This window comes from Salmo trutta, chromosome 10, assembly GCF_901001165.1.
Source record: "Salmo trutta chromosome 10, fSalTru1.1, whole genome shotgun sequence".
NCBI lineage: Eukaryota > Metazoa > Chordata > Actinopteri > Salmoniformes > Salmonidae > Salmo > Salmo trutta.
The window spans coordinates 15661097-15675733 of NC_042966.1; the positions used below are offsets into that span (position 1 = coordinate 15661097).

A 14637-nucleotide genomic window follows, 5' to 3' on the forward strand; every position below is an offset into this window, starting at 1 on the left:
AAAATAAGGCCACTTTTTGTGACCCTCACTGATGCCACGTCACCCAACGCATCAATGACATTTAACTAGACTTCAAAAGGATCTCCCAGGTTACATTGGTCCAAAACCATCACTCCGACTAAAAACGAGTGTAGGGGTTTCCTATTTTCCACCACAACTTTCCTTTCTTTTTCGCCACTGTAACCCACTCATTCACACTTTTAGCTAATTGGTGTCACTCAACTCCTGCTCTTAAAGGGACAGTTTCCCCCCCAGGTGTTACTATGAGGTAAGGACCAGTACAGCCACATACAGCTCAACACAGGACCTACCCATCAAGCAGCTGTTTTATTAAAGAAAAGTCCACGTCGAGACCAACACAGGACCTGCTCTCTTTTAATAGTCCACCATGTTTCAGTACAGAGACAGACCCGTCAGAGGAACACACAGATGGCTGTAAGACAGTTCTACATTTCTACTCAGTCAGACTCTTCACAGCGTTAAACAGAGACATAAATCCTCTGGCCGGGATTCAATCAAACCCACAAAATCATTGTTTACGCAGTGTCTGTGTTTACAAACTACTGCTGCCTATGTGCTCACAGACACTGTGTACAGTATGCAATGTGGGTTTGGTGGAATATGTCCAGCTATGGAAATATTTACATTGACTTAATATGATTCCTCTGGACAGTGTTTTATTCAAACATCAGGGAGGAGTTTCATGAAACGATTATATAGTATTTACCACATCATGTTACTGGATAGGTAGGCGTCTGTTGAGGATTAAAAAAGAGGCATAGGAGCATTTCCTGTTTGAGAGAAACAATTAGTTATAGAATACAATATGCTACACAACACCAGGGCACAGCACACGACTGAGGAAGTCCATCCAGTAAAAAAACAAAAACAAAACAATCATGGTCATATACTGTCTGGGATTGGGAGCTATTGGCCCTAACCACTGCTTCTGGGTCATATCTTTTTGTATCCTCCCAAATGCCTAAGCTTCGGAGTTGGCTAATCTGATCCTAGATCTGTGGTTAGGGACAACTTCTCCCTCAAGCGTACGATAAACTATGGCTCTGAATATACGACAATATAGCCGTCTACTGGTTAGATCACACACATTCGCTCAGAGACAGGAACATTCAACTACAGGAAGTCTAACTGTTTGGCCATCGGAATCAGACAATAATTAATGCAACACACAAACAATCAGAACTATTTACAGACAATGTTAACAACTCGAACAGTTCAGGGAGCTCAGTAGAAAATAATGAATATGATCCATCTATCCCTTGGCTCTATGGCTTTGACAGGAGAGAGAAGAACATAGTACATTAGGAGTAGAACAGAGTAAAGTACAGTAGCTTAGAATTGTATTGTCCTTTTTTTGTGATGTTGCAGTGCGGTTGAGAGGCACAGGGTATGCCACAGTCACTAGCGGTTCTGGGGGGGGGGTGCCCCTGTGACAACAATTTTGGACCTCCATGTGGCCCCCCTAAATGTGGAGCATTAAATAATTTTTACATAACACATTTTTGCTATCGTTCTTTTTTTACATCCGTTATTAGACAGTGGCAACGATGATGATTATGAACATGGTCTTTTGCCTGCTAATGCCTGAAATGCAGTGAAGAAAACGATATGACAACAATAACGTCTAATGTAACTGGCCCCTCTAACAGTACAACTGGCCCCAGCTTGCCCCCCCCCCCCCCCCCAGTTGAAATGGTTTAGAACTACCACTGCCCACAATGCAAAATCCCTGGAGCAATTTGATCTAACAGTAAAGCGTCTTGCTCAAGGGCACAACGGCAGATGCAATCTAGGAACTGGAAGCATTAAGCTCAGGTTACTGGCCCACACTTCAAGTCTGACTTTAAGCTCCCAAGAATGTCCAGTTTATTTGAAAGGAGAGAAAGTCCAGTCCATTTCCAAGGTAGAGTAAATAGCATCTTCAGAAATACAACAGTCGTATTAGATAGTCCAGAACAGCTTTGAAGACCAGCATTTTTTTACCACTGGTTAAGGAATAGCCGAACAGTCTGGATGGACTTTACATTTAAATAGGGCATCACAAGACCAATCATAAAAAAGCCAACCCCACTGTCAGAGAAAAGACATGCTGTCCAGCTACAAATGATCAATACAGCATCCCAGCTCCCCTCCACACACACACATATTGCACCCATACGCGCACACACACACCCTACAGCTAGTGTAACACACACACCTCACAGCTAGCGTAACACACACACCCCACAGCTAGCGTAACACACACACACCTCACAGCTAGGGTAACACACACACACCCCACAGCTAGCGTAACACACACACCCCACAGCTAATGTAACACACACACACCACAGCTAGCGTAACACACACACACCCCACAGCTAATGTAACACATACACACACACCACAGCTAGCGTAACACACGCACACACCACAGCTAGCGTAACACACAAACACCAAAGTTAGCGTAACACACACACCCACAGCTAGTGTAACACACACACCACAGCTAGTGTAACACACACACACACACACACACACCCCACAGCTAAAATAACACACACACACCACAGCTAGAGTAACACACACACCCCACAGCTAGCGTAACACACACACCCAACAGCTAGCGTAGCACACACACACCTCGCAGCTAGCGTAAAACACACACACCCCACAGCTAGCGTAACACACACACCCCACAGCTAATGTAACACACACACACACACCACAGCTAGCGTAACACACACACACACACACCACAGCTAGCGTAACACACAAACACCACAGTTAGCGTAACACACACACCCACAGCTAGAGTAACACACACACCCACAGCTAGCGTAACACACACACACACCACAGCTAGCGTAACACACAAACACCACAGTTAGTGTAACACACACCCACAGCTAGCATAACAAACACACACACCACAGCTAGTGTAACACACACACACACACACACACCCCACAGCTAAAATAACACACACACACCACAGCTAGAGTAACACACACACCCCACAGCTAGCGTAACGCACACACCCAACAGCTAAAGTAACAAACACACACCCCACAGCTAGCGTAACACACACACCCAACAGCTAGCGTAACACACACACCCAACAGCTAAAGTAACAAACACACACCCCACAGCTAGCGTAACACACACACACCACAGCTAGCGTAACACACAGCCCCCACAGCTAGCGTAACACACACACCCAAACGCTAATGTAACACACACACACACACACACACACACACCCCACAGCTAAAGTAACAAACACACACCCCATAGCTTGCGAAACACACACACACACCACAGCTAGCGTAACACACACACCCCACAGCTAACGTAACACACACACACCCCACAGCTAGCGTAACACACACACACCCCACTGCTATGGTAACATACACACACCCCACAGCTAGCGTAACACACACACCCCACAGCTAACGTAACACACACACACCCCACAGCTAGCGTAACACACACACACCCCACAGCTAGTGTAACACACACACACACCCCACAGATAACGTAACAAACACACACACACCACAGCTAGCGTAACACACACCCCACAGCTAACGTAACAAACACACCCCACAGCTAGCGTAACACACACACACACCACAGCTAGAGTAACACACACACACACCACAGTTAGTGTAAAACACACACCCCACAGCTAATGTAAAACACACACACAACCCACAGCTAGCGTAACACACACACAGACACACACACCCCACAGCTAGTGTAACACACACACCCCACAGCTAACGTAAAACACACAAACAACACACAGCTAGCGTAACACACACAACCCACAGCTAGCGTAACACACACACACAGCTAGCGTAACACACACAATCCACAGCTAGCGTAACACACACACCCCACAGCTAGCGTAACACACACAACCGACAGCTAGCGTAACACACACACCCCACAGCTAGTGTAACACACACACCACAGCTAGCGTAACACACACACCCACCACAGCTAGAGTAAAACACTCCCCACAGCTAGCGTAACACACACACACCACAGCTAGCGTAACACACACACACACAGCTAGCGTAACACACACTACCCACAGCTAGCGTAACACACACACAGCTAGCGTAACACACACAATCCACAGCTAGCGTAACACACACACACCACAGCTAGCGTAACACACCCACCACAGCTAGAGTAACACACACTCCCCACAGCTAGCGTAACACACACACACCACAGCTAGCGTAACACACACACACACAGCTAGCGTAACACACACTACCCACAGCTAGCGTAACACACACACAGCTCGCGTAACACACACAATCCACAGCTAACGTAACACACACACACCCCACAGCTAGCGTAACACACACAACCCACAGCTAACGTAACACACACAACACACAGCTAGCGTAACACACACAACACACAGCTAGCGTAACACACACCCCATAGCTAGCGTAACACACACAACCCACAGCTAACCTAACACACACAACACACAGCTAGCGTAACACACACAACACACAGCTAGCGTAACACACACAACACACAGCTAGCGTAACACACACCTCACAGCTAGCGTAACACACACACACCCCAGCTAGCGTAGCACACACACCACCGCTAGCGTAACACACACACACCCCAGCTAGCGTAACACACACACACACACACACACCACAGCTAGCGTAACACACACACACACCACAGCTAGCGTAACACACACACACACCACAGCTAGCGTAACACACACACCCCACAGCTAGCGTAACACACACACACAGCTAGCGTAACACACACAACCCACAGCTAGCGTAACACACACACACACACACCACACATACATACACACACACCACAGCTAGCGTAACACACACACACCACAGCTAGCGTAACACACACTCCCCACAGCTAGCGTAACACACACACACACACCACAGCTAGTGTAACACACACACCCCACAGCTAGCGTAACACAAATACACCACAGCTAGTGTAACACACACACCACAGCTAGCGTAACACACACACCACAGCTAGTGTAACACACACACACACCACAGCTAGTGTAACACACACACACCACAGCTAGCGTAACACACACACCACAGCTAGTGTAACACACACACCACAGCTAGTGTAACACACACACACCACAGCTAGTGTAACACACACACCCCAGCTAGCGTAACACACACACACACACACACACACACCACAGCTAGCGTAACACACACACACAGCTAATGTAACACACACAACCCACAGCTAATGTAACACACACACCCCACAGCTAGCGTAACACACACACACACACACACACACACACACACACACACACACACACACACACACACCCACCCCACAGCTAGCGTAACACACACTCCCCACAGCTAGCGTAACCCACACACCCCACAGCTAGCGTAACACACACACACACACACACACACACACACACACACACACACACACACACACACACACACACACACACACACACACACACCCCCACCCCACAGCTAGCGTAGCACACACACCCCACAGCTAACGTAAAACACACACACCCCACAGCTAGCGTAACACACACACCCCACAGCTAACGTAAAACACACACACCCCACAGCTAGCGTAACACACACAACCCACAGCTAGCGTAACACACACAACCCACAGCTAGTGTAACACACACAACCCACAGCTAGTGTAACACACACACACACACCACAGCTATGTTATGATCATAATCAGACAGAGTTGACATGAATATTAGATGTTTACATCGTCTAGGTCAGGAGGCAGAGGGAGAGGAGGATCTCTCCTATTCTCTTGTTGTCTTTTTCCTCTTTCTCCCCCTCCTACTTTTCCAACATGTCCTCCTCCTCTTCCTCCATTATCATCCACTCTTCCTCCTCTTCCTCGGAAAGTCACATGGCACGGCCGGTGAGCCAATGGCGTGTCCTTGATCAAACCAGGGCGTGTGTGTGGGTTACAGCTTCGCGGGTCTGGGAGTGTTTATCGTGCATGTGTGTATGTGCGTGCTGATTGTGTGTGTGTTTGAGCTCATTGTGAGTGTTGCTTTGCAGATCGTGAGCGTGTTTATGCCCATTGTGATCGTGTGTATGGATATTGTTGTGCTGTGTGTGTATGAATTGATCATTAGTGTGTGTGCTCTGCTCTTGGGAGTGTGTGTGTTGCAGCTCGTCATAAACGTATGGGAGTATGCTCCGCTCCTCCGTGTGTGTGAGCTCCTCGTGCTCCTGACTGTGTGTGTTCTGCTCCTGCTGTTGTGTGTGTATGTGTGTGACCTCCTCGATCCAGCGCCGGAACCGGCCGACCCGTGTGTAGAGTGCCGGGGTTGAGGGGTCGCTGCAACCGTAACCCCCAGAGACAATCCCGGTCAACACCCATCGCCCCCCGTCTCCCTGACACACCAGCCCGCCACCCCAGTTGCCTTGGCAACCGTTGTTCTTGTGGAGACGGCGTGTGTCGGGGGGGCTGCCGGCGCATAGCGTGCCATGGGAGGAGTAACCATCCCCATAACGCTTCTTACACTGCCATGACGACAGGAGGGGTACCCAGGACTGTAGCACAGCATCTGTGAAGGGACAAGGGGAGTGGTTGGAGGAAGAGTAAGAGATTGTGAGCGAATGGGGAGACTGGATGTACAGTAGGAAGGAAGGAGAGAGAAAGAAGTTGGCAATGCTAAACCACAAATCAATATCCTCAGAGGTTGTAGTTGAGAGATCAGAGTTGAGGGAGTGTAAGGTGAGGCGTACCTGGGCCGTCCCAGCCTGCGGTAACCGCAGCGATGCAGGAGGAGGGGGTCTTGCCACCCGCAGTGTCCAGGGTGGGGAGGCAGGCAGCATTGGTGTGGGGGTCAAAAGTCAAACAGTGACCCTTGGGGCTGGGCACCCTCAGCAGGGCCAAGTCATGACCCCCAGGGCCCTGATCTGACCTGAACTTCCTGTGGACCACCACTTTCTCCAGGGTCAGAGTTCGGTCAGAACCCCCCACACGCACAACGTACTGGGACGGGTCAATACCAAACCTAGAGGATGGAGGGAGGGGGATGGAGCGAGAGAGAGAGACGAAGGGAGAGATAGGGGGAGTAAGTGTTTTGAAAAGGGGGACAGATAATTGGATGGGGAGAAATGTAGGCAGAGAAAGAAGACGTGAGCAACAAAAACTAGTGAGCAAACAAAATGTCAGGAAAAGAGCGGAGAAAAGACAAAGGAGAAGTGCTCTCACCTGGTGAAGCAGTGAGCGGAGGCGAGGGCCCAGCAGGGAGAGATCAGAGTACCGCTGCAAATAGGATGGCCATCTTTCCCCTCAGAACCCAACCACACTGACACCTGCCACGGCCATGACGTCCTAGAGGAGAGGGGGACATGTGTATATGTGTTCTCATGTATGATATACCGTACTGCACATCTGAACCGTAGGTAAAGCATCTCTTACCCGAGTATATTCTCTCCACCTCCTCCCACTCCACTCTTCCTCTCGTTCCCTTCCTCCACAACCTTCCTCACGCCACAGGTGCGCTCACTTGGCCTGACTTGGCCCTCTGTTGCCTGGGGGGCGGGGTCACAGCTCACTGCTGCATCCTCTCTCTGTCTGCAGCCCTCAGGGCTCCGGCCCAGAGATGGACACTCCCCTAGGAAGTCCTCCTTCCCCCTACACCTCACCTGGTCCAGGTGGACAGGACCCTTTCCCCGACCGAACCCACCCACCACTACCGCATGACCACTGAGGGAGAGGGGGAGGAGAAAGGGTGGGAGTGTGGGGATGAAAGACAGAGATAATTGATAAGAAACATTGAAAATGCTGCATAGACTGAATATACACAATTACTTCAACACATACAGTTGAAGTCGAAAGTTTACATACACTTAAGTTGGAGTCATTAAAACTCGTTTTTCAACCACTCCACAAATGTCTTGTTAACAAACTATAGTTTTGGCAAGTCGGTTGGGACATCTACTTTGTGCATGACACAAGTAATTTTTCCAACAATTGTTTATAGACAGATTATTTCACTTATAATTCACTGTATCACAAGTTTAGTGGGTCAGAAGTTTACATACAAGTTGACTGTGCCTTTAAACAGCTTGGAAAATTCCAGAAAATTATGTCATGGCTTTAGAAACTTCTGATAGGCTAATTGACATCATTTGAGTCAATTGGAGGTGTACCTGTGGATGTATTTCAAGGCCTACCTTCAAATTCAGGGTCTCTTTGCTTGACATCATGGGAAAATCAAAAGAAATCAGCCAATACCTCAGAAAACAAATTGTAGACCTCCACAAGTCTGGTTCATCCTTGGGAGCAATTTCCAAACGCCTGAAGGTATCACGTTCATCTGTACAAACAATAGTACGCAAGTATAAACACCATGGGACCACGCAGCCATCATACCGCTCAGGAAGGAGACACGTTCTGTCTCCTAGAGATTAATGTACTTTGGTGCGAAAAGTGCAAATCAATCCCAGAACAACAGCAAAGGACCTTGTGAAGATGCTGGAGGAAACAGGTACAAGAATATCTATATCCACTGTAAAACGAGTCCTATATCAACATAACCTGAAAGGCCACTCAGCAAGGAAGAAGCCACTGCTCCAAAACCGCCTTAAAAAAAGCCAGACTACGGTTTGCAACTATACATGGGGACAAAGATTGTACTTTTTGGAGAAATGTCCACTGGTCTGATGAAACAAAAATAGAACTGTTTGGCCATAATGACCATCGTTATGTTTGGAGGAAAAAGGGGGAGGCTTGCAAGCCAAAGAACGCCATCCCAACTGTGAAGCACGGAGGTGGCAGCATCATGTTGTGGGGGTGCTTTGCTGCAGGAGGGACTGGTGCACTCACAAAATAGATGGCATCATGAGGTAGGAAAATTATGTGGATACATCGAAGCAACATCTCAAGACATCAGTCAGGAAGTTAAAGCTTGGTCGCAAATGGGTCTTCCAAATGGATAATGACCCCAAGCATACTTCCAAAGTTGTGGCAAAATGGCTGAAGGACAACAAAGTCAAGGTATTGGATTGGCCATCACAAAGCCCTGACCTCAATCCTATAGAAAATTTGTGGGCAGAACTGAAAAACCGTGTGCGAGCAAGGAGGCCTATAAAACGGACTCAGTTACACCAGCTCTGTCAGGAGGAATGGGTCAGAATTCACCTTCCACAAGCTTCCCACTTATTGTGGGAAGCTTGTGGAAGGCTACCCGAAACGTTTGACCCAAGTTAAACAATTTAAAGGCAATGCTACCAAATACTAATTGAGTGTATGTAAACTTCTTGCCCACTGGGAATGTGATGAAAGAAATTAAAGCTGAAATAAATAATTCTCTCTACTATTATTCTGACATTTCACATTCTTAAAATAAAGTGGTGATCCTAACTGACCTAACACAGGGAATTTTTACTAGATATAAATGTCAGGAATTGTGAAAAACTGAGTTTAAATGTATTTGACCAAGGTGTATGTAAACTTCTGACTTCAACTGTAGGTCTGTGCACACTAAAGCACACAGACACGCACACACTCACCTGTGGCCCAGTTGTCTGCAGACCACGACGGCGTTCAGGTTGCTCCAGCCTGAGTCACAGATACTTCCCCAGTCTCCATGGAGATACACCTCCACACGACCTTCCTTATGGCTACCACCCCCTACCAGACGCACCAGGGGACCTGCGACACACAGACATTATACAAATCACATATTTCTTTGAAAGCATGCTTGTTCAAAGTAGTAACTGAGCCCCAGAAAAAAGGTCTGGATGGAAGTTTGGCCATATTGTCAGGCTCACCTGTGGCAGGTGCAACAGCCGGGACCTCATTGGTCTCAACTTCTTTAGCGCCGGCCCTGCAACGGACGCCCACGTCCTCTCCATGGGAACAGTCGCTACGACCCCATATGCCATGGCGACAGTCCAGCAGGGACGACTCCGTCCCCTCACAACGAACATCGTCCAATAGGATGAGCCCAGAACCCTCGCCAAACGTTCTGTCAGCCATCACGTCAGCATGTCCACTAGAGGTGGACCACGAAATGACTTCAATTTAAAGGTACAACTTGGTAGTTGTTGATTACCATAAAGCTCTGACATTTATGATGATGTCACATCACTGAGTCTACCTTTAAAACATGAACAGAGTGGAGACTTCCTAGTTACAGGAATCAACAACAATGAAATTCAACACTGGCACTATTGTCTCTTCCAAGTGTGGTCATGTCTGCAAAGGAAAGTACACACACCCACACACCTGTATCCGAGCTGTCGACAGACCACCTGTGCGTGTTGTTGAGTCCAGTGGTCGTCGCACACCGTACCCCAGTCCCCAGAGTGGAACACCTCCACACGACCCTCCCATGGACTGTCTCCTCCTACCAACCGGACCACACCGTCTGGAACACACACACACAGTCATTTGTGTGCATGTTATATCTGTTGTCAGTATGTGTGTGTGTGTGTGTGTGTGTGTGTGTGTGTGTGTGTGTGTGTGTGTGTGTGTGTGTGTGTGTACCTGTGTAGGGGCTGCAGGACACCCCAGCATCTTCCATATGGTCACAGTTGTGTTGTTCCCAGTCTCCATGAAGACACTGGTCCAAGAAGAGTTCATTTCCTGTACACCTTACGGCGTCCAATTGAATGGGACCTGAGCCCTGTCCGAAGTGGGCCCATGACCAGGCCTTCGCCACACCCCTAAACACATGGGTACATCAATGTGTCAAAACCACAATAATGACTCTTCCTCGAGCTGAGTATAAATGCTACTACAGATTCCCTCTGTCTCCTCTCTCTCGCTCTCTCTCTTGTGTGCGCGTAAACACACACACTCACCCGAAGCCCAGCTGTCGACAGACCACCTCTGCATCTCTGTCGTCCCATTGGTCATCGCAGACAGAGCCCCACCTACCGCCATGGAATACCTCAACACGCCCCTCAAAGTCTTCCTCTCCTCCAACCAATCGTAGAGGAGGACCACTGCCTAAGGGAGGAAACAATGACCAAATATGGATGCTAAGTAGGGTCAAGACGTAACAATATGCACTTTGTTTCCTTCTCTCTAGCTCCCGATACTTTCTACTGACCTTCTGGTGGAGCACACACCACTCCTGCCTCGTTTCCATGGCTACAATCCCCGGTAACAAATGTCCTGCTCCGGCATTGGCTGATGGAGCTCTCATCACCACGGCAACCCAGCCGCTCATAGTGGAAGAGACCGGAGCCCGAGCCGAACTGGGAGTGCTGCAACGCTGTGCCGATCTCACTGAGGACACACACACACACACACACACACACACACACACACACACACACACACACACACACACACACAATCTTACAGATGAAATGGAAATGCTGCGATACTACAATGCCCATCTTGATGAGGAGGCACGCTCAAACATATACACTCCTACCACACACATCCCTCTTACCCCAGTCCCAGCTGTCTGCAGATCACACTGGCATCTCTGTCTGTCCAATGAGAGTCACACACTGCCCCCCACTGGCCATTCAGGTACACCTCCACACGTCCACTTCCTGACGATGTCCCGCCCACCAGCCGAGCTGCACCTAGGAAAAGGAGAGAGACAGGTACATCAGCCAATCAACAATCTGGAAGAAAGACACATGACAGGTATCTCATCAAATCCAAATATTATGTACAAATTATTTGCTATTTGTCATATATGATGCATTCGGAAAGTTTCAAAACCCCTTCACTTTTTTCACATTTTGCTATATTACAGCCTTATTCTAAATTTGATTGAATTGTTTTTTCCCCTCATCAATCTACACACAATACCCCATAATGACAAAGCAAAAATATGTTTTTATAAACATTTACTAATTTATTAAAAATAAAAAACTGAAATATTACATGTACATAATTCAGACCCTTTACTCAGTGCTTTGTTGAAGCACCTTTGGCAGCAATTACAACCGTGACTCTTCTTGAGGGAGTTTCTCCCATTCTTCTCTGCAGATCCTCTCAAGCTCTGTCAGGTTGGATGGGGAGCGTCGCTGCACAACTATTTTCAGGTCACTCCAGAGATCGGGTTTGAACTCAGGCTGGGCCACTAAAGGACATTCAGAGACTTGTCCCGAAGCCACTCCAGCGCTGTCTTGGCTGTTTGCTTATGGTCGTTGTCCTGTTGGAAGGTGAACCTTCGCCCCAGTCTGAGGTCCTGAGTCTTCTGGAGCAGAATTTCATCAAGGATCTCTCTGTACTTTGCTCCGTTCATCTTTCCCTCGATCCTGAATAGTCTCCCAGTCCCTGCCGCTGAAAAACATGATGCTGCCACCATCATACTTCACCGTAGGGATGGTGTAGGCCAGGTGATGAGCGGTGCCTGGTTTACTCCAGATATGACGCTTGGCATTCAGGCCAGGCCAAAGAGTTCAATCTTGGTTTCATCAGACCAGAGAATCTTGTTTCTAATGGTGTGAGAGTCCTTTAGGTGACTTTTGGCAAACTCCAAGCGGGCTGTCATGTGCCTTTTACTGAGGAGTGGCTTCCATCTGGCCACTAAAGGCCTGATTGGTGGAGTGCTGCAGAGATGGTTGTCCTTCTGGATGGTTCTCCCATCTCCACAGAGGAACTCTGGAGCTCTGTCAGAGTGACCATCTGGTTCAAATCAAATCACATTTTATTGGTCACATACACGTGATTATCAGATGTTATTGTGGGTGTAGCGAAATGCTTGTGCTTCTAGCTCCGACAGTGCAGTAATATCTAACAAGTAATATCTAACAAATTACACAACATATACCCAATACACAAATCTAAGTAGGAATGAATTAAGACTATATACTTATGGACGAGCGATCTCAGAGTGGACTAAGATACAGTAGAATAGTGTAAAATACAGTATATACATATGAGATGAGTAATGCCAGATATGTAAACATTAAGTGACTGAGATACCGTTGAATAGTATAGAAAACAGTTTATACATATAAGATGAGTAATGCAAGATATGTAAACATTATTAAGTGACTAAGATACTGTAGAATAGTATAGAATACAGTATATACATATGAGATGAGTAATGCCAGATATGTAAACATTAAGTGACTGAGATACCGTTGAATAGTATAGAATACAGTATATACATATGAGATGAGTAATGCAAGATATGTAAACATTAAGTGACTAAGATACCGTAGAATAGTATAGAATACAGTGTATACATTTGAGATGAGTAATGCCAGATATGTAACATCTCCCTGACCAACACCTTCTCCCCCGATTGCTCAGTTCGTTCGGGCGGCCAGCTCTAAGAAGAGTCTTGGTGGTTGCAAACTTCTTCCATTTAAGAATGATGGAGGCCACTGTGTTCTTGGGGACCTTCATTGCTGCAGAAATGTTTTGGTACCCTACCCCAGATCTGTGCCTTGACATAATCCTGTTTTTGTTTTGTCATTATGTGGTATTGTGTGTAAATTGATGAGGAAAAATGTAATTTATTCCATTTTAGAATAACGCTGTAACGTAACAAAACGTGGAACAAGTGAAGGGGTCTGAATACTTTCCGAATGCACAATATATATACACTGAGTGTACAAAACATTAGGAACCCCTGCTCTTTCCATGACATAGACTGCCCAGGTGAATGCTATGATCCCTTATTGATATCACATTAAATCCACTTCAATCCATGTAGATGAAGGGGAGGAGACAGGTTAAACAATTTAGGTTAGACAGTTGAGACATGGATTGTGTATGTGTGCCATGCAGAGGGTGAATGGGCAAGACTAAAGGTTTAAATCCCCTTTGAACAGGGTATCGTAGTAAGTGCCAGGCACACTGGTTTGAGTGTGTCAAGAACTGCAACGCTGCTGGGTTTTTCATGCTCAACAGTTTCCCGTGTGTATTAAGAATGGTCCACCACCCAAAGGACACCCAGCCAACTCAGCCAATACCAGTCAAAAGTTTGGACACACCTACTCATTCCAGGGTTTTTCTTTATTTGTATTATTTTCTACATTGTAGAACAATAATGAAGACATCAAAACTATGCAAAGCTGTCATCAAGGCAAAGGGTGGATACTTTGAAGAATCTAAAAATATATATATATATATATATTTTGATTTGTTTAACACTTTTTTTGGTTACTACATGATTCCATATGTGTAATTTCATAGTTTTGACAATGTAGAGAATAGTAAAATAGTAAAAATAAAGAAAAACCCTGGAATGAATAGGTGTGTCCAAACTTTTGACTGGTACTGTATATACACACAACATACTGCATTTATTTAATATGCCTATTTCACAAATGTGCTGTGGACCTACCCTGGTGGCAGTCGCAGTAGGACCAGCCGATGGCCCCAGAGGTCTGTCTGAAGAAGCACCAGGGGTTGGACTCTCTGTCAGGGTTACGGCAGTAGCTGTGCTCCCCAAGGCCTCGGCCAGGGTACTGCAGCACGTAGTCTGGAAACTCTGTCCACCGCAGGCAGAGAGCGCCAGAGTCCGTCTGAGACACAGAGCCGTTATAGTAACCCAGCTCTGTAAAACCCTCCGAACAGGAGAGAGGGACTGTAGAGAGATAGATAGATAGATAGATAGATAGAGAGATAGAGAGATAAAGAGAGAGAGAG

The 14637-nt window shown here is 47.0% G+C and overlaps 1 protein-coding gene across 1 annotated transcript in view; it reads right to left on the reverse strand.

Moving 5' to 3' along the window:
- Window positions 1-5665: 5665 nt before the first annotated feature.
- The window catches only part of LOC115201213 (neurotrypsin), a 30897-nt gene continuing 21925 nt past the window's right edge, over window positions 5666-14637 (reverse strand). Inside the window, exons 3-14 of the mRNA XM_029764644.1 lie at window positions 14333-14575; window positions 11468-11606; window positions 11120-11298; window positions 10869-11016; window positions 10552-10730; window positions 10291-10432; window positions 9834-10057; window positions 9573-9714; window positions 7477-7764; window positions 7267-7389; window positions 6795-7066; window positions 5666-6613 (exon numbers count right to left, since the gene is read on the reverse strand). Coding sequence (XP_029620504.1) covers window positions 5982-6613; window positions 6795-7066; window positions 7267-7389; window positions 7477-7764; window positions 9573-9714; window positions 9834-10057; window positions 10291-10432; window positions 10552-10730; window positions 10869-11016; window positions 11120-11298; window positions 11468-11606; window positions 14333-14575 — 2711 coding nt within the window. The 3' untranslated portion in view covers window positions 5666-5981. The remainder of the gene's footprint in view (window positions 6614-6794; window positions 7067-7266; window positions 7390-7476; window positions 7765-9572; window positions 9715-9833; window positions 10058-10290; window positions 10433-10551; window positions 10731-10868; window positions 11017-11119; window positions 11299-11467; window positions 11607-14332; window positions 14576-14637) is intronic.